The following is a 21,710-nucleotide window of genomic DNA, read 5'->3' on the forward strand; positions in this document are numbered from 1 at the left end:
ATCCTGTCTATTTTCATGGGGTTTGTCCTCATTCCTTTTGTAGCAAATCCTTTTTGCTTTACTGTAAAAGTTCCCAGAAGCCATAAGTATTAAACGGCTAACCCCTTCTTTCATCAAAAGTGGTTATAGCTATGCCTACGCCACTCTTTTATTTAAATGATGATGTCTCTGATAGATCAAAGAACTGTTTCCTCCACAGTGGGTCTGGAGCCAGGAAGTCTGAAGGACCATAAGAATGTATGGATGCAGATCCAGTCAGCTCCATTTGATATCTCATTGTCACAAGCAGAAGTGGGAGGGCTGTTTTATTCTAAGCCTAACTGTTCCTGTCACCCCCTCAGATTGCTAATCTCTTTTAAGTGGGCAGCTGTTGACAACACCCATATCTGCCTTTGAGGGCATAGAGGCCAGGCTACTGTTCTATGGAGAGCGTGTTATTAGGTCTCTAGAGGTGAGATGAGACACAAAACTGATTCTCAGCTAATTATGGCTCAAAAAGTACATTTATAAAAGCTCACTTTTCCACCAAAAATCTTTCACAGCAAGAGGTCATTGAAACTGAACAGGAACTTTCACTATAAGGTTTGCCTACTGTTCTATGCCCAAGTACCAATCTGCCAGTATCATCTGCATATTTGTGAGCATGTGTAAATTAAACATTGCCATCAAAAGAGAGTGGCATTTGGCTCCTCACAACAATGACAAAGGTAAACATTAACTTGAACTGGATAACAACTCCTGCTATATTTGACACTTTATAGTCTATCTTGCTTTATTATGATTTCAGCACATTAGATTTGCTTGATATTGGAGGTCAAGGTTTTCGAAGAGCAGATCCATAGAGCAACATAAGGCAGCCAAGCTTTGGGAATTACAGTTACAACTTCTTAGTATTTGGCACATCACTTTTCTCGATGCCTGGAAACACGCCAAAGTAATTCCACTACTCAAAAAAACCTCCACCAACCACAGGGAACTCAAAAACTACCAGCTAATCTCCTTGCTCCCAAAACCAGTCAAGATACTGGAAAAGACCCTCAACAAGCAACTGATGCCAGACCTAGAGCAGAACCAGATACTTGACGCCTCCAAATCCAGCATGTGCAGTAGTCGAAGCACTGAGGCCACCATGATTGCAGCCAACTGAATGCTAACCTTCCCTGACCAAGGAGAAACACAGCGCTGATCCTCCTAGGCCTCCTGGCAGCCTTCCACACTGTACCCCACTGCACGCTGCCCAAAGGATTCCACCCATCCACATCCAAAAGGACACCCTCAGAAGGATCACCTCTTTTCTCTCTAGAAGAACACAGAGGTTCCGCCTACCACCATTCACCTCTGTACCCAAAGATATCGTCTGTGGTGTCCCCCAGGGCTCATCCCTCAGTGTCATGGTCTTCAACACATATATGAACCCGCTGCCCAAGATCACCAGATGTCACGGTCTCCACATAACATCCTATGCAGATGACACCCAACTCATCCTCTCACTCACCAACGACCCTGCCACCACTAGGACCAACTTCCACAGTTGCATGAAAAGCTTCATTAACTGGATGAAGAACAACTGCCAGTAGCTGAACACAGACAAGGCAGAAGTACTTATCTTCAGCAACAACAGCAACCCATGAAATGACTCATGGGGTCCATCAGATCTAGAAATCCTCACCCACACCTGCTGACCATGCCAGAAACCTGAAAATGAACATTTATAACAAGCTCACCATGAAATCACAGATCAATATCTTCTCCTCAACCTGCTTCCTTGCTCTGCAATTACAGCGTAAGATCGTCAAGTGGCTACCCCTGCACGCGAGATGCACTGTGACACAGGCCCTCATCACCAGTAGACTAGACTACTGCAACACTCTCTATATAGTAATTGGTGCATCCCTCCCACTGAGACTTCAAACCATACATAACGCCACAGCCAGTCTCGTCCTCAACATCCCCCGATAAACACAAAAAACACAAATGTCTCTACACAAACAAGGACCCAGCTACATCAACTGTGGAATCAAGGGTTCAGGCAGGTCAGGTCGATTACCCGTTTCCCATATTTGCCCGGCGTTAGCCGCTTCTCACCCAACTCACGACTACCAAATAAAGAGGCAGGCGCTGGAGACTGGAAGGCAGGAAACAGGAGTTTATTTCCGACTGAACAGAACACGTCAAATCAGACAACAGGGTATCTTCTCGAGGTGCTCTAACAAGTTTCTCTACGGCTCCGTCTTTTATACACAGGTTTATGATGCACAAACATTCCTTATTGTAATAAAGACACTTTGAAGTACGAAAAGGCATGTTTGGAATCCCAGCTTCAGGCCTATTCCCATACCGGTCGCTCTGATGTTGTTTTCCCCTACCAAATGTAACATGTGATTGTAATCTGCAGCCGGACATTCCAACAGGACACGAGGGCAAGAGGGGGTGGTCAGATCTAAGGTTGGGCAGGCGATAAGATCACGTTTCGCTATGCGGGGCCGGGGGGGGTACATCCACGAGACCTAGGTTTATGACATGGGACTGGGTCGAGAGGCCAGGTGTAGCCAGGGGGGGTCATCAGAAGAGAGGAAGGGTGTTCCTGGGAGGAATGCAGGGGTATCGGTCAGATCTAGGGGTGTGAAGGCCTTGATTAATCACCGCTCCTCTGATGTGAGGCGAGGTCCTACTGTAGGGAGCAATAAACTGCATCTGTTGGACTAGGTGATGGCCTGGGATCAGGCCGGGCAATCGGGCAGGGAGGAAGAGGTTACCAAAAGGGCCTGTTCTATGGGTAGGATGAAAGAGCGAGGGGGCAGTGGTTCAGCACGGAGACAGGGTCGTGTTTAGAGGTGCGTTTATGGCCCGAGCAGGAGAGACCGGGGGCAGTTGGGGCGCGGGGGAATACTCGCGAGGCTGGGGAGGGGGGGGAGAGAGAGAGAGACGCAGGCTATTGGCAGTGGGCAGAGAGGTCATGACACACAAAATGGCTACTATCTATGTTCGTGATGGGGCCTAAAAGGGGACAAGATGGCGGGGCCACTGTGTCGTGACTTTCGCTTTACCTTCAACAGTGGCGAGGGTGAACACAAATGAACGCCGCTTATGTACATATATATTGTCGTTTTCCACAGTCGCCGCTTTTTAACATAAGTTAGGTCATTTCCGTGTTTATCATAACTGACGGGGTGTACATATAGTCGTGTGTTGTCAATGAAATAGCGTTTGTCAATACTGGTGGATTTGCATATAACCGTGTGCAGTTGATGCGACATACGAGGTGGAATACATATAAATTTACATTTGTCGTATTTAAAAAGTGACCGATGAAACATTTTACAGGCAAAAAGTGGTTGAGTGAGGAATTTAGTCCAATACAAGCAATTAGTCAAGGGGGTGTAGAAAGTTCCGAAAAAGGGGGAGGGTCTTCGTCACAGTGTCTTTTTTTTTTTTTTTTTGTAGCGAGCCATCACTGGTAGGCTCTGGTAGTTCATTTTCTTCCGTTGGCGCTGTTGAGCACCGGCGGTGGAGCTATAGGTCCAGCTCGGGTCCTTCTTTACACGTCGCAGGGTGTGATCTGTCCTCTGCTGTTAGACCACAGTCCTGTTTCCTAACTAATCTTTTTAAGGGTGCCTCATGCTGGGCACCTGCATTTCTTTTTCCTTTCGCGGCAAACCCTATTCTACCTAAATGCTGTTCTTTTTTTCTGAGTCAAAATCCACGTGAAAAGGAAAAGAGGGGGTTTTGTCGGATAATCGAGGGAAGAGAGGGCGGAGTGGGACCAGATCTTTGAGACAAACCAAGGGAGCAAAGGGTGATGCGCAGGCAGGTCCATCAATCGGGCTCAAAGGGGCGGGGACTTCTGGCACGCGTGGGTCAACAAGTAGAGGGCTTCAAGGCAGCCCTCCATTCCTTCATTTTCTGTGTTTGAGAGTGGTGCATCGTCCCGCGTCCCGTTGCTCTGCGGCTCCATCTTAGGTCGAGGTCACACGTGCCTCATGATCTGTGGCCAGGCTGTGCGTCACGTCCGGCCCCTCACCTCCGGTGACTGTGTATCTTTGAATGGGTACAAAACAGGTTTTAGAGAACTGGCAAGAGAAGACATTTATACATTTCAATTCTGTCCCAAATCTAAGTAGTTGGGGGTACGTTCATCGGTCACGGTCAGAAGTTATCACTGTGGAGCATGTAAACAGGCATTTCTACTGAGTATGTACTAAGCCTATTTGGCATTCATTCATGACGTACAGGGAGAGATCCGACTCCTATTGACTGTGTACTTCATGAATCTCGAAATCGGATCCTTCGGTAGAGACTCGTCTTTCTAACCCAAGCCCTGGCAGTCTTCTATCATCATGAGCGAGAGAGATAGAGGCTAAACATTCTTTTCTCGGGGAGCAACAGTTAATCGGGGTCATCAGTTATACTTCGGGTTATGGAGCTGGGGTCAATCGGGAGAAACGGGGACGTTTTGGACATCCGTGCTTGGGTGCAGAGGGGTGGGGCAATCTGGGCATTGGAGATTGCGTTTCTAACGAGCTGAGAACAGAAAGCCACTGACATATAGTCCTCCTATAAGAAGGCCAGATTAGGGGACTTCAGTCGTCTTACCTGTCCTTTCCTTCATAGCCAATTCAAGTTCCATTATTTTACAGAAAGGAGAGGTAGTAATATGGCAAATTACAATTGGTTTAGTTTCTGTCAATTTGCCGAACACCTTTGTGTTCGAAAACCAATTAGGCTCGTGCCGGCGGGGCACAACGTTACCATACAAAGGAAGAGGGAACAGGGGGACCCTCAGAGGGAGAGTCGTCCGCATTTTAAATGAACTATTCGGTACACGTACAACATGAAGAGAGAGAAAAAGAGAGAGAGAGTGAGAGAGAAACGTGTACAATAATAAGCCATTTAATGCGCACACAACACAAAACAGTAGGGGTCATGTTATATAGAAACACAGACTGAGGGACAACGTAAATCCATATACTACGTACACATGAATTCAGGCGGGGGGTACATGTATTATATACAGAACTCAAGACAAAACATAGAACAGTACTTGGCCAAAGATATTTCCTCCTGCATGCTGCGCATCCTTAGTATCCTATTTAATTCGCCTGGCTGTCTTTTGCTGTTGGCCTCTGTTGTAAATACTTACACTTTCGTCAATTGTTCGGGAACTAACCTGGTCGGGCTAGTACTTACGGTGGGATCTTTGAATCGTTTTTTTAGCGAATGGGTATCCAGGCTGAGGCAACGAAGGGTGTCAGTCGGGGGAACAATGGGCAGCTTCGAGTTTCATGTCTATGAGGGTGCAAGAAGGAGGTGGTAAATCTTAAACATTGACAATATTCTTAGTCTTCCAGGAGGAGGGTACTTGGGTAAACCTCACCCCGGAATAGTCCTGAACCTTCCCCTATTTAGTTATCGTATGAACCTACTCGTAGGTGCACGTCATTCTTGGTTGCATTATTCGGGGGCCGGTTGGAGTCATATTTTTGTCATACTGCAATAACCCGTCAAGTTTCTGCTTCGGGCCACCCTTCCAGTCGTTGGGTTCAGAGAGAGAGAGATGGTCGTTTCTAAGTAAGGGAGTGTTATATCTATGTTTGTTCGTCGTGTATAGGCACCATGTTCAGACCCCCCTTTTTCCCCATTCCATCGGCCGTTCGATCATCACTCAAGTCGTACAAAAACAGCTCTCTTATCAAGTCAACGCATGCAACGTATATCCAGTCGAGTTATACACATCCGGTCATACACGCGTGCATTCATATCACCCAAATTCGTCATGTCCTCAGGGGCAGTCCCCATGGATAATGTATCATTTTTCCCCGCGGAACCATGGCGCGTTGCTTAGGTCTTCTCCATACTTTAGTCGATGTTCCGATGTGACCTGCAGAAAGAAGGGGAAAAAAAGGAAGGGGTGGGGGCAGCGTTTTAAAACACATCCGCGCGCATAAACCCAAAAGGCTTTTACTTACCACGTATTCGACCTATCTCCGCGGGGTGCAGTCCCTTCCATCTTGGCGTTTTAAGCCCAGAGGGACTGGTAGTGCGGGAGGCATAATCATTGATGGACTGTATATTGCATAGATCGCCCACGTGTGGTGTTGCGGATCTTGTGTAGGGGAGGGTCGAAACAAAAAGGCAGTCAGTGTAAAGTGGGGTGAACTCGTGCTCTCCTTCGAGGAGGAGGGTTGGTTTACAGTGGTACCGGGTCTGGCTTAGGGGCATCTGAAACAATTTCCCTGAGATATGTGGCATATAAAGTAAAACAGAACACCGGGACCTTTATCGATTGCTTTATGTTGCACAAAAGTAAAAAAACACACGCAACGAACTTGAACCATTCACATTTTCAATATTTCTGGGTACTTTGCTTTTTAACCTTTAAGTAATCGAATTGCTTTATTTCGCCTGTATTTTACGTATATCGGAAACAATGGCCATGTATTCGAACTTACCAATCCAAGAGCGACGACTATATTTGCTTTTCACAAAACCTTTATTAAAAAATGTTGACGTACAAATGCAGGCCTACAACCACGTGGGCCGGCCACGGAGCAGACTGAAACTGTACATGAGGGCATATTTATTTGAGGGAAACGTAACTGAGTCAGTGGTCGTTTTATTTCATAAAGGTACGATAAGTGCAATAAAATCATATCGAAAATTCATTGTGGGCAAGTACCATAAGTGTTGAAAATTCGACCTTTCAATAATACTGTAATCAATGGCGCGTCAGAACTTAATATCAAATCATTGTCCGAATGTTCAATCAATACTCATCCCCTCCCGCCATGTGCTTCAAAAACTGCATACATATCTCATGATATCCAGTCTGAGCATCCGGAACACAACGGGGAGTTGCGAGTCTCGTTTGTACCGGCGCCATTTTGGGTGGGGTCAGGCGGGTCCAAGTAGAGTCAAAATGTCTCCACCAACTCGGGGTTGGACCAGAACCTCTTTCGGCAGTCCAGAAGTTTCGTTAAGGGGCAACAGAAGGGACCGGTGACATGAACCATCAATCAAAGAAAAGGGAGGGGGCAACAATCTTTCTTACCGGGTCATACTGGTGTTCCACCGGAACTGATCAAATCGGTAGTCTGCAGGATTTTTGGTCATTCAAACTGAGGCTGGCGCTAGCATGAGGGCGCCAACGTCTCGTGGCTACGTCTTGGTTGTTCTGCGGGCAATCATGGCAGTCGTTCCCCATCGGGGGGCCTGGGGCCCCTGCAGTTCTCGTACAATCTTCAAAGCTGAGGAGAACGCTTCTGTACGGGGGGGATTCGTTTTCTAGCTGGCCAGCGACCAGGCCATCCTTGCACGCCAGGCCCCTTCCTGCAGAGTCGACCGCCATTTTTAGGAGATCTGCAGCTACCGGCAGTCAGTGGGTCGCAAGAACAGACGGACTCCAGCCTGTCGGGCGAAGCGTCGTTGCACCGCCACAGTGGACGAGACCCTGCTGGGTGAGTGGAGCGTCGCTGCACCGCAAGAGTGGACGAGCCCTTTGCCGGGTGCGTGGAGCGTTGGGGGTGCAGCTGAGGGGCCTCTACCTGGGGAGGCGGGAGAGGCTCGTCCGCGCCACCTCTCCTTCCCAGTGCACCCCACGCCATCTCGCTGACATTCGTTATGGCTGGACCAGGCGATGAAAGAGGGGGGGGGTCGGAGGCATAAGCAAGACATCCCCCCCGTGGCCTGCAAGGCGCCGGAAGAAGAAGAGAATGGGAAGACCAGTACATTCCGGGCCGGGCCATTCACCCCACGGCTTCTCCGGCTGATGGCAAGCTGAGTGTTGGAGGCGACCCCCTACCCGGAGGGGGAATGGGGGGGTCATCCGCGCCACCTCCGGACATCCTGGGGACAGGCCTTGGCGTGTGGTGTCGCCTCCGGGCTGTTCGCGCAATGGCCCTCTACCCCAGGCCGCCACCGACGCTACCTCGCCAGCTGATGGCTTTTGTACACTTTCTAACGCCCAAAAACCTACTAAAAAGTAGCCCAAAGTAGCCCAACATTGCTACTTTTCGCAAGGAGGGACAGGAACGGCGTCAAGCAGGCGGCGAATTGCATTGTGGGTTTGGTGTTGCAGCCGTTTGCCATGTAAATTGTTGTTTAATATATAGTTGTAAAATAAAACGTTTTAACATGTTCCCTTGCTGGAGTGTTGTATATTTCTAATATTTGCCTCGGGTTTGTCCTTATTTGGGCGGGGTGGGCGGTGGAGCCGAGCTGTCTTGCAGTCATAGCGTCGAGTTTGGCTCTTCTCACTAGTTTCATATTTCCTGAGGGGTTGTTCCTAATTGTTCCATTTCAGCGAGGTCGAAAACAGATCTCATCAGTGGCCTACTGATTTTGCTCGATTCCTTTTGTTATTCCTAACGATTTTTATGTTCTTTTATTTGCTAGCACGATACAGCGGCTAATCCGCATTTTTCTTTATATATGTCCTTTTTATTAGGGGTGTCCTCCGGTGGAGCCAGATGGTCTACCTCTAATAAATGGTCCGGGCTGAACCAACTACTGAACAATGGGGAGAAGATAGGCATGACGGGTTACAACGGGGACAAAAGTCTGCACTACCTATCCTTCACTACTTTGCGGAGACTAGATAGAATATTTCTATTCTACAGTATTCGCAAATAGGGAATACCCAAAGAGAGGACCAATTCCAAACAATCAGTGTTCGGACAAACAATCAATCAATCAAATGAGGAATAAAATAGGCGCGACGGGTTACAACGGGGGCAAAAGCCTGCGCTACCTACCCTTCACTATCTGCAAAGAGAGAGATCTTCCTGTTCCTCCCTGTTTGTAGGCAGAGAAGATCCTTTCAGAGAACCAATTCCGAACGATTAATGTCCGGTCAAACAATCAATCAGTGGGGGATAAAAATAGGCACGACGGATTACAACGGGGGCAAAAGCCTGCGTTACCTATCCTTCACTATCTGCAAAGACTAAACAGAGTATGGTGACTCTGTGCTTGTTTGCAAATAGAGAATGATCCAAAGAGAACCAATTCCAAAACAATAAATGCTTGGATAACAATCAATGAAATGGAGAGGGAAGTAGGCGCGACGGGTTACAACGGGGGCAAAAGCCTGCGCTACCCACCCTTCACTATCTGCAAAGGGAGAATACTCCTATCCTTCCCCGTTTGTAGACAGAGAATCTCTCAGGACAAAACAATCAAATGCGTAATACTAGTATTTTCCAATGACAATCAAACAATCAATTCGCAATTCGTCGTGTTACACGACCTTACCCGGACCGTATGGACAGTTTCTCGTCTTCCGCTTCCAGCGCCCGATTGTCCTCTATTCTCCGTAATTGTTGTGGCACTCCTGATGGTTCCCAGTCAGGACCGTAGATCACTCAAGAGAGGTCTGTTCGGAACCAGTGAAGTTCGGATGATCGGCTGCCAGACAAGGGTCTATCGGGCAGGAGCTCTTCCCGATCGTTGCAGTCGTTCACTCTGTCGTTGGGACCTCTCTCACTGGATCCACGTGTCGCTGATGGGCCCCACGTTTGGGACGCCAATTGTGGAATCAAGGGTTCAGGCAGGTCAGGTCGATTACCCCTTTCCCATATTTGCTTCTCACCCAACTCACAATTACCAAATAAAGAGGCAGGCGCTGGAGACTGGAAGGCAGGAAACAGGAGTTTATTTCCGACGGAACAGAACACGTCAAATCAGACAACAGGGTATCTTCTCGAGGTGCTTTAACAAGTTTCTCTACGGCTCCGTCTTTTATACACAGGTTTATGATGCACAAACATTCCTTATTGTAATAAAGACACTTTGAAGTACGAAAAGGCATGTTTGGAATCCCAGCTTCAGGCCTATTCCCATACCGGTCGCTCTGATGTTGTTTTCCCCTCCCAAATGTAACATGTGATTGTAATCTGCAGCCGGACATTCCAACTGGACACGAGGGCAAGAGGGGGTGGTCAGATCTAAGGTTGGGCAGGCGATAAGATCACGTTTCGCTATGCGGGGCCGGGGGGGGGTACATCCACGAGACCTAGGTTTATGACATGGGACTGGGTCGAGAGGCCAGGTGTAGCCGGGGGGGGGGTCATCAGAAGAGAGGAAGGGTGTTCCTGGGAGGAATGCAGGGGTGTCGGTCAGATCTAGGGGTGTGAAGGCCTTGATTAATCACAGCTCCTCTGATGTGAGGCGAGGTCCTACTGTAGGGAGCAATAAACTGCATCTGTTGGACTAGGTGATGGCCTGGGATCAGGCCGGGAAATCGGGCAGGGAGGAAGAGGTTACCAAAAGGGCCTGTTCTATGGGTAGGATGAAAGAGCGAGGGGGCAGGGGTTCAGCACGGAGACAGGGTCGTGTTTAGAGGTGCGTTTATGGCCCGAGCAGGAGAGACCGGGGGCTGTCGGGGCGCGGGGGAATACTCGCGAGGCTGGGGAGGGGGGGAGAGAGAGAGACGCAGGCTATTGGCAGTGGCCTGAGAGGTCATGACACACAAAATGGCTACTATCTATGTTCGTGATGGGGCCTAAAAGGGGACAAGATGGCGGGGCCACTGTGTCGTGACTTTCGCTTTACCTTCAACAGTGGCGAGGGTGAACACAAATGAACGCCACTTATGTACATATACATTGTCGTTTTCCACACAACCACCACCTGTACAGCCACCAATCATTGAAAGGACTAAACTAAGTCTCCCTTTCACTTGCCCACTCTCACTGCCTCTACCAACGCAGAAGTTGAAAAAGCTTGTTCTCCTACATTGCAGCAAAGACCTGTCACAGCTTTTCCACACAGCACCGGACCACCACCTCACTTCCAGAATTACCAAGGACCCTCAAGACGTGGCTGTTCGATTAGGCCTTCTGGGAGCTACAAGCACTTGGATATCCTATTGGGTGTTTAGCAGCACTTTATAAATCCGGATAGGTTGGTAATATTTGATCACTTTGGTCATTACTTGCTCTAACATGTTACTCTGCCGCTACATACCAGATTCATCATACAACAGTGCCTCATTAAGAACGTTAATTTAAAGAATAGGGGAAAGTCAAAAAAATGCTAGTCCGTTTTCGAAGTGATTTATCAAACATATGCGAGATTCAGAACATGGTATAACTTTTAACGCTGATTATAACCACAGATAGTAATTGATGAGAGTCAATGCTTCTAGGTGCTATCATGGCTGTTTTGAATACTGTGAGAAAATGGGTTGTTCGCTGAGTAAGGTCCTAACACTGCTCAAGCAATGACCACAGTCAATGTAAGGGTGGACCACAAAAGTTTCTAAATTAAGATGTACTTAACCCTCTGGTACCTTGACACAAAGTCAAGCTTGACTTACAGGCAATATATACATTTTTTATGCAGCACACTAACAGTAATAACAGTAAAAATATAACAGAAGAAAAATGCCATACCATACCATACCAATTTAGAAAAATATAGTTAATTTTAATACATGACACCAAAAAGACAAAAATCCATTCACTAATAGCAGAGTAATGTATGTTTAAATTTTAAGGTAGAAACTAGGGCCTAAAAGATCAAAGCGACATACAATAAAAATACAAGAAAAGTCCTGTATTATTTGACATGAAAAACCCAATCAGTTGTGTAGCTATGAATTTGTTAATTTTAATTTAAAACTAGCGCCTAAAAGATCAAAGCGCTAACCGCAGAAATCTAATTGCACGAGTCCAGGTCAAAGTTGAAAAATATGGCAGACTGCGATGGAGTGAGAGTCAGAAACAAAAAAGGGATTGAGTCCAGTCAGCGCTTACCTTCAAACTTAGTGGAAAGTTGAAGAAAAAATCTCTGAGATGGTAGAAGTTCAGCGGGGCAAGACTGCAGGTGGTATCCGAGGAGGAGGCGTCATCATCGGGGAGCCATTGTATGAAGTCGCTGTGAAGATTTCAATGTTCAGATTTTGTCTCTTTTTCGGAAGGCGAAAATCTTCAGTGAAATGTGGCGGGAGCCTGTGGGAAAGACCACTGAACAAGATTTGCTGCTGCAGAGAAGAATGTTCCTTGCACCTTGAAAGATGCCCCTTTTGTGGATAGAAAAACATGGTTCCCAAGTTTTGGGTTTTGGCTATCTGGGCACCTTTTATCACCATCACAAAAGTTCCAGGACTGGAGTGACACCACTTGAGGGGTTGGGGGCTATGACTCACTTAGGCTGAGTCCAGGTGCAGGTTCAAGATGGATAAATCCTTTTTTGTCCCTGGGGCTCTGATCAGTAGGTAAGCCAACTAGCCCTTGGAGTCACTTAGTAGTCTTGTGTTTAAGAAGTAGTAAAGGGTTCAAACAGCAGGACAGGATTCAACGCAAGAGTTCAGGCAGTAAAGCAGTCCTTCCAGGTGCATCAAAGCAGTCTTCCGCAGTACATCAAGCCACAGTAGCAGGCAGAAGGTGAACTGAAGACTGGTTCGGAGGGTCTTATTTTTAATATCTGGTGCCTTCTTTGAGTTAGGAGAAATTTTCCTCCCTCCCCTGCCCTGGCTCCAAGCTGGCTGCATGAACAATGCAGTGGTAGCAAGTCCTTTGTGTAAAGGCAGGGCACAACCTCTTCAGATGCAAGTGGGTCTGTGCCCAGCTCTGCCCCCTGATCTGCCAGTAATGGCCATCCAGACACACGTAATGCCTCTATTGTGTAGCTGTCTGGGATGAATAAACAAATTCCAACTGCCAAGTTGGTAACTGCACTCAGTCATGTGGTGCAGGAACAGGCTGCAGGCACCAAATAGCTAGGGTGGGAAAATGCCAACTTTCTGAAAGAGACATTTTCTAAATTTTAACTTAAAATCAAACTTTACCATTAAAGAGGGTTTTAAATGACAATTTCTCAGACACCAAACATGAAATAGTATCCTGTTACCAATCAAAGGATAGCACTTATTAAATGTAATAAGGCAACCCAGTGTTATCACATATAAGGGGTGCACTTTACAGTAGTGAAAAATTAATTTAGAAGTTTTTCACTAACAGGACATGTAAAACTTAAAGATACATGCCCAGCCTTTTAATTATAATGCATCCTACCCGAAGGCAAACTTGGGCCTACCTTAGTAATGACTCATATGTTATAAAAGGAGAGTTTAGGACTTGGCAAGCAGCTTTTTTGTTAAGTTGAATTGGCACTTTAAAACTGCATTCCGGCTACAATGGCAGACCTGGGACTTGTTTGCGGAGCTTCCTAAGTGGGCGGCACACTAAGTGCTGGAGGACTGCAAGTAGCATTTCATTTACAGGCCCTGGGTATATGATAAAGCATTTTAAAAGGGACTCATATGTAAATTCAAAATGACTGTTACAGTGGTAAAGTACACTGAGTCATAATGCCAGCCCAAAAAGTATTCAGAAAAATAGGAGGGTAAAGGTAAAAAGTTTGGGGAACACTACCTTAAGGCTTGCAGGTCCTACAAATACTATCTCTGAAATAGTAATATCTGCTCATAACGAAGTCTTATCCATTTTTACATAACAGCTATATTGATATCCGGCAACAGGTCTCCTTTCAATGGACAGTATTTCAAGGATGCTTCTGTTAGCCTAAGCTTCAAGCTTCACTAGGTTACACCCCTATGACCATCGCCCAACGGTATTGTAGAGTACCTAGTGACAGGCTAATAAAAGAGGCTATAATTCTCCAAAGCCACATGTTAACCAGTCTCTGAAACACCTGTTCCTGATATTGCCTGACTACAGGGACACGCCACCCAGCACAATGAGGCCATATCCAGCAGAACTCATATTCGGAATGAAACTTCAAACCAAGATATATTATGTCTGAAGATTTATCATCAACAAATACGGTATGACACCATGACCTTTCACAAAAAGAGAAGATATAGAAGTAGACAAATCAAAAAAGGAGAGCAATGTCATCCGGATTTTGTCACCGAGATCAGGCGCTTGTGAGATCTTGTCACCAGATAAATATCCCAATATACCATGTAAAACTATATTTATAAGCCTAAAGCAAAGGGTCTATGATTACTGGTTGAACAGATGAATATTGTGATTACATCCAACTAATAACTCCATATGCCTTGTGGCCGTTCCTGTGAACCATCATTGGTCGAGGAGTTCTAGGATATGGAAGACCTTTGTGTCATACCTCATGCAGCTGCTGACCCCATCAATTAAGCAGCCACTCCCATGCTAACCGGTGAATTCAGCTCTGACGTTGCACTTTTTATCCATTCCTATTTTCTCCTCTCTACTCTTCCTGACTCATTGAAGCTATGGAATTTTTTTTTTTTAAGTAAGTTCTGGGGGCATGCAATAACATCCTGCCATTGTGGTACATATTTTCTGACCTCCCAAACGGTGCACAGGCAGGAAGGAGAGTGTGGAGTGAAGGAGGAGAAGTGAGAAAGTGAGCAACAGAGAGGCCCTGGCTCAGCTCAGCTCCTGCTTACCTTCATCTTTGTTGTCCTGCAGCTAACTACAGCAAGGACGTCGACTTGTACTTAGAGATAGTTGAGCCAATTACAGCCATACTCAGTTAGCCTTATTAGTACACAGATCAATCAAGGAAGTCGTTCACAGCTGGATGTCTGGCCCATAAAGATGTCAAGTGCAAAGGTTCTCACCACATCACCTCGGTAGAAAAACTGACATCAATCACCTGTGGTCTGCTCGTTTTATTGTTTTGAGGCTGTCACTATTTTATGCAGTAAAGACTGTTGATTATACTGCACCACAGTGCTCAAAATATTTATATATGTATATTTATATGCCACCAGCAAGACCTCAGCTCATGTTCTCTATGCTGCCCTGCATTTATCACACACTCACATACGCTGAAAGTGTGACTTAGGAACCGTTTTAATATATTAAGAATGGTGAATAAATGGATGAGTGAGAGAGTATTTAAAAAAACTCTTAGTGAAGTTACAATTGCCATCTCTTTACTTGAGTGCTTCTTTGTGTGAGTTAGCATATCAAACCTATCAGTTGAGTGTCAAATAGTGTACATGTAACATTAATAAAAATTCTTGTTATTTATTTGTAATGCGTTGTTTATAAAGAGTTCTAGAGTTGTAATGTCTGTCTTTTTTGTTTTCCTTCATAGGCCTGAACTAGCAGATACCTGGTATTCTTTATCTTACCTGTACTACAGTGCTGTGGGCTGCCTGTCATGCATTATAGCAGGACTCCTTATAAGCTTTATAACAGGTGGGTGAATACATTTAAAAGATGGATGCTTATGATGAAGGATTACAGACATTTGTTATAATTAAGGTTGCATTAGATAGTAGCTTTGTAGTGCAGGTGAAGTGCACTCATAGAGTCAGGCACTATTGGTGCTTTTGTTGTCCTTGAAAGCAGCACCACCACCAGATGAAATAGGTGGGAGACCTTTTGCATGGAAAATCCATTCGGATATCACACAAGATGCAGGTGGTTCAATATAACAGCTTCTATCCTTCCCAAATGAGATCCACTGTGATGTGATATAAGGGAACACATATCATCATATCAATTACCAGGCCAGCTTCTAGGCGGTGCAACAGGTGCCACTGCACTGGACACCAAGCTCGAGGGGACGCACTTTGGGGTACTTTGTATCCAAGAGGGTTTCCTTGGTTGGTACGCTAATGTTCTCATGCACCCACTCATGGCATTGGATGCTAATCCATATGTACTAACCATGGTAGAAAGGGATTTTCATCACAAATTACACCTCCAAGACAAGCATAAAGCTGGAGAAAACATGTATTCGCACCAAATCTTTCACACTTTGTAAGCTTGCTACACTGTTTAGCACACATACAAAGTGGAACAGTGGTAAACTTTGTAAAAGCATAGAATTTTCTGCTGCAAGCATATCCTTTCAGTATAAAACATATGCTTGACATCACACATACAAAACCTTGTACTATGGTGCAAGGGTGTGCACATTGATGCAAGATAACCTAAAGTACTAGAGGATAGAGCAACACCATCATATCATGGTAGATATGTTGCTGTTGTTCTCTCTCTTTTCCATGCAGCGCAGTACAGCAACTTTTGTTACTGTGCTTTGTGACAACTTAGTAAATCTGCCCCTTCTTTTCTCCAGACCAAGCACTCTTGACACATATTGTCTACCAGAATAGATGACGTGACTTAACACCTTGTCCTCTTTCTTGTCTTAAGTAACATTGCCTCTAGATTGATTTATGTGCTTGTATGACTCAATGTCTCTGTTCAATATGTGTGTGATGTAAAGCGCTCTGACACTAGATTGAGATGAGTACCCTATAAAATCAATGTGAGAGGGGCTAAGGAGAGACGAGGAGCAACACTGGACAGTTGTCTGAGAAAAAGGAGGTCTTTCTGGGTGGAGTTCCAAAGATTGTCCCACCCAGCACCACTGATGCTAGAGCCAAGCCGGTAGGTGTATCCCGGATTAAGGGTTCTAGGCGAAGCATCCCACCGTACGAGGCGGAACACGGACGCCGACTCAGCCGACTTGATGCTTCGGCATTCATTGCATACTGCTGCATTCACCGATGGCAATGTACAGCGGTCTTCCAACTACATTGACAGCCTTCGCCAAGAACCCTTAATCCGGCACACACCAACGGCTTAGCTGACTTGAAGTTTTGGCAATCCTTGCCTGCATGTGCAATTACCCACGGAATTGCTCACACGGTCCTGGCAACCTATGATGACCGTCTCTTTCTAGAATTCCTTAGATTGACAAGGAATCCACATCCCGCAAGCCACTGCGGGTATGTGACAGGGCCCCATACCTATTCAGGTTGCCCAGACTGTCCTGAAGAAGACCCGCAAGGCCAAGGTTCAAACCACCCTCGTGGCCATAAGACAGGTGGAAACGTCGACGCCCCCTTAAGTAGCCTGGACCACGAGCCCATCCCCAACGTGCCACATAAGAATACACTTCTGTGTAAACCAAAATTGTTTTTAAATAAGGTTAGTTACTGTAACGTGGCCAGGCCAGGAAGGAATTTTTCCCTTATGTCACTGCCTTGGAATTTTCTTTCACTACCTCTACATCAGAACACTTTCTCTTTTGCACGTTCCACCTGAAGCAACCTACCTTTCCTCTTAATATTAATATTAATATTATGCAGTCAATTTATAGATTACTCACCATATGATATGAGAATAAAAAGCTTGGTTAAGTAGACTATGGTTGTTGCACTTCTTCCTTTACTTTTAAATAATGTATTGAGTACTGAGAGCTGATAAATCGTTGTACAGATGCTCATGAAATTATCTTCCAAATATACTAGAAGGATACTTGATTCATGTCATTTTTCAAATGAATGTCTAGGACCATTGTTTTTTGATCCATCTGGGTTTAGGGCTGGAGGACCTGCCTACGTGAATGGTCCACTCTGCTTACCCACACTTATCTCATGGAGTGCAGTAAATAGTCCATTGGTGCACGCTGCCACTTTAATTTTCAGGTATAGTTATCTCAACTAAATGGTGTAGTATCTGTACTGCACTTTTTACAGGACCACCCTCATTCAAAGATGTCCCCTTTGACAAATTGAACGTTACTAGAGGCAACCTTCACTCAAGTAAGGCCTGATTTAGAGTTTAGTGGACGGTTACATCTTTATGCACTTGTAATTAGGCTTACAAGATACCCTTCCCATTTTTGATGGGGTATCTTGCAAACTCTAAATCAGGCATTTAGTATCTTTTCATGTCATAATCACTTCCTAAACTCCTTTCTTCTTTGCCTGCCTGATCAATGTCTAATAACATGTTTTACCTCCTCAGGTTACCAACGACCAGAAGAAGTAAGACCTTTACTAATTCGACCTGTCTGCAATATCCTGTGGTTCTGGTCTCCAAAGATGAAAACTCTATGCTGGTGTGGCGTGCAACATGACAAGGATGACATCCATGTGAGTAGCTTTTGTAAAGTGTTTTGTGTATTAGGAAAATGATTTGCTCTTAGGAAGAGTGCAAGCTGGGCACGCACGTTGGGGCCTTAATTTTAAAGGTCACTTATTTGAACATTCCTATCTCATCTTGAATTGAGTAGACCGAAAACACTTTCGTCCATGTCTCTTGAAATCTAACCTGTACCATGTGAGTCAGCTGATATGAATGATCAACATGGCAGGGATGGCTTTAAATAATCTTCAGCAAGACAGAAGATGGCTTAGTGACCACAAAATGCTTACATAGCCAGCAAAAATGAACAACAATCTCAGTCATAAGTAGCAAAGCGCTTCCACCAACACCAAAGAAAAAATGAAATGTATGTTGTGATGCCTGAGAGGCAGGAGCCATCAAGCACGGAATATTCAATAACAGTTTCAAAAACTCACCTGCAACAAGAAAATACCTAAAGCAGCCGCTTGTTCCTATGTAGAAAACAACATGACACCCTTGTATCCAAACCTAACATCCTACGGCAAATTCCAATCTCCTGCAGCCTTAAAAGACAAAACTCAACCTGGCAGGTTGAAAACTGTGTAATAGGACCAAATAACAAAAGTCCTACAATCCCAGCATACAATAGCATACAATAAACACATTTTACCCTTCTCTGACTAAATTGCCAACATCAGTAAAATCCAACAATCCCAAGAATTTGCATTAAGCCCCTGAGAAAATTGTGGCACAGTTTCAAACCTCATTCTGTAGCAATATTAAAATCTCACATGTTCTGCCAGAATTCTGCAATTTAAAATATTGATTTACCCAAACAGGTTTCCCATATATCAAATTCACCTTTGCTCAATCTCAATGAATGCGATGAAATGCTAAGCCCCAAGCAAGGAAATAAGTTGTAACACTAGTAAGTCTGAAAGAGAAGTACACCTGGTTCTGAATTACTGTGAAGGTATGCTACTCACCGGTATCACTGGTACACATACTCTGATATAATACCCCGAGATATGCTGCACAACCAGCACAACTCCTCATGGCTGTGATATCAAAGAAAATAGGACACAATACCACATGCAGGAATACAATCTTCATATTAGCACCACATGTACAGTACATCAACATGTTGCTGGTGTGGCACTTGTACAGGAGAGGTTGGCTGTAAGGAAACCAATTAACCTCCATGCTTCCTGGACATTGTTGATTTAGTGAAGTGAGCTGCTCAATAGTCAGCTAATCATGCCTTTGACATTGATTTACAGCGGGAAAAAAACATTCACTTTAAACAAACAAACAATTCATGGATTGATCACTCTGTTACTCTCCAACATAACTAGGTCACCATTTTCTGACAGAAGAATCTGATGACCCTACACAGGCCTATGAGTAAAGGTAGAATTTCATTGCTTATTGAGTCTTACGTGGCTGTGCCTATTCATAAAGGGCGCTCCCATGCAAAACAGCACTTTAAAAGGCCCAGCACAATTGGCAGAGTGTAACCACTAGAAAATAAAAGGGAAATCACCAAGATAAAATTGGCTTTGTCCTGATATGAGGTTCAAATCAAGGCTGAAAAAGTGAAGAAACTGGGAATAGCAATTGATAATATGGTAGTAAAGCAACGGAGTGTCAACTATCCAAGTTTTTCTGTCCCAAAAATTAACTATCAATGACCAAGCAATCTTGAGTTGTAGTGCCTCACTGTCTACATTAGCCGCCCACATCCATATCAACAAGGTATAGAGGGTTCCAAACCAGATAGCGAGTCTGGGACTTAAAATGTGAGAACGACAAAACAAAAAAATTAGCTACTGAATAGATTAGAACATCAGATTTAGCCCAATATGCTATACAGTGGTAATGATCAATTTATTTGGTACTATCATGTATGTATTAACAAACTAGGAGCCACATGTACAAAGCCATTTAGCAGTCACCAACATCCCATGAGTTACTAAATCACAGGATTTGTGACAGCTCAATGGCTTTTTTAATGGATTAAACCCATTTTGTAATTCAATATGTACTTGCCAAATTGGAAACTAGTTTTAGAAATGCCTACCAAATCTCAATTTGGAAGCAGCATATTAAGGCCACCTCTTTAAAACTGCAATCCTAAATGTTACGAATCATTTGGTTGTGACCAAATTTTCACTTGCAAACCATTGATAAATTAACGATTCATCAGCAAACAGGTGGCAACCCATTTGCAAAGGGAAAAGGGGCCCTGTGCAATCCCTTCACATTTATGAATGAAAAATCTTGTTTTTTTTCTTGAATGCAGACATGCATCCTTTAAGGAAACCAGATAAGTGTACTTTATGTAAACACAATCACAGGCATGGTGGTCTATCACTCCAGCAGAATACCATTCATGTAATGGCATCTACTTGGAGTGGGTTACAATTTTCGACCTACCTCATAAATATTCAGGCACATTGGTTGGTTTGCAAAATCAGCATTAATTTGCAAGAAGTCGGTGGGTAGTTTGCAAACACTTTTTACAGATTTTTTTTGTGCATTAGCTAGACATGTGTTTGCATGTGTCTTTAAATGTTTGTACGCACATACACTTATTAAATTTCCACAGTGGTGGATTGCCAGATAAACAAGCATTTACAATGCAATAGGTCTCGGATTTATCAGAGTTTAAGCTATTGGCATTGTAAATGACAATGCCTTTTATTTATGTGTTTTTATAATTAACTCATAAATAAAAAGCATTTTCATTTACAATGCTGATAGGCCAAACTCTTGTAAATGCGAGACCTATTTCCTTTCAATGAAGCGGCCACCATTTTTCCAGGCTGATTGGAAAGTAAAAGCATGCATGGCACATTGAAATGTTGCAGGAAAGCATGTCATGCAACTTGTTGACTACGGAGTTTTAATATAAGCAGTGAAATGTGTGAAGCTCCTGCCCAAGGGTCATCATGTGTTTTGTAACAGCGTCACATGGTGACGAGAACAGGGCAGGCCATGTACTTTTGCCTCCCAACATGTTAGTGGAGCCAAAACCCCTCTCCAAAGATGCTCACATAATTGTCTGGGGATAGCTGCGCTGTCAAGCCGGACCATAGAAAAGAAAAAAACTTTATGATCGCAGTTCATTCCCCCTTTCTCTCCCAACTACTTTAAAAGAACTTTCCCCTGACTTTAAATATGAGATTAACTATTCTTCAGAATATAGACAAGGTTCCCTGACCTGCAATGATGGAGTCCAAGATGCTCCACAAGACTTTCAACAGCGTTAGCCTCTGGGTTCACATTACTTCCTCTCTGCACCAACTCCAGCTGGCTTCCTATTATCTGCTGGTTTAATTTCCGATACCTGCACATCCCAGACAAAGCACCCGAGACCTAAAAATAGCAGTAAAACTACAAGTCCCAGAATGCCAAGTGTTGTTGGTTTACAAGGTAGGCTCTGATTGTTTTACTATTGGCATCGCAACGTGCTTGCCCTTTCATCTCAACGTGACGGCTCCTCAGAAGCTATATTGAGAGTAAGGCACATTTCCGTTCATGTTAAGGGAAGAAAGTCTTCATACTTTAGGATGTGGCAAAACACATCTGTCAAAGTCGCACCACATCATGGTTTACACATTCATGCAGTAGAGGATTCTTAGCCAGCAGTACACAGGCCCGGACTGGCTGTTGCGGGCACCGGGCAATCCCCTGGTGGGCCGCACGGGTGGGGGCCGGTTTGGGGCCCCTGGGGGCCGTTTTTGTTACAGGACCGTTTTTGCAGCATATCGAAAACCGGCCCTGGCAAAGAGCGCAGCTGGCCCTCCCTCCCCCCGGGGGGAGGGGAGGGTGGCCCGGCCGAGCACTTTGCCAGTGCCAGTTTTGGTTCCAAGTCCCGGCCCTGGC

General features: G+C 44.9%; 1 protein-coding gene across 2 annotated transcripts in view; it reads left to right on the forward strand.

The window, feature by feature from the left end:
• LOC144825992 (sodium-coupled monocarboxylate transporter 2-like) overlaps window positions 1-21,710 on the forward strand; it is a 219,457-nt gene that overhangs the window by 195,025 nt on the left and 2,722 nt on the right. For both annotated transcript variants that reach the window (XM_078684210.1, XM_078684211.1), the window contains exons 13-14: window positions 15,052-15,155; window positions 17,721-17,848. In XM_078684210.1, the coding sequence (XP_078540336.1) occupies window positions 15,052-15,155; window positions 17,721-17,848 (232 nt within the window). The remainder of the gene's footprint in view (window positions 1-15,051; window positions 15,156-17,720; window positions 17,849-21,710) is intronic.

The sequence above is a fragment of the Lissotriton helveticus genome, chromosome 3_2 (assembly GCF_964261635.1).
Source record: "Lissotriton helveticus chromosome 3_2, aLisHel1.1, whole genome shotgun sequence".
Lineage (NCBI taxonomy): Eukaryota > Metazoa > Chordata > Amphibia > Caudata > Salamandridae > Lissotriton > Lissotriton helveticus.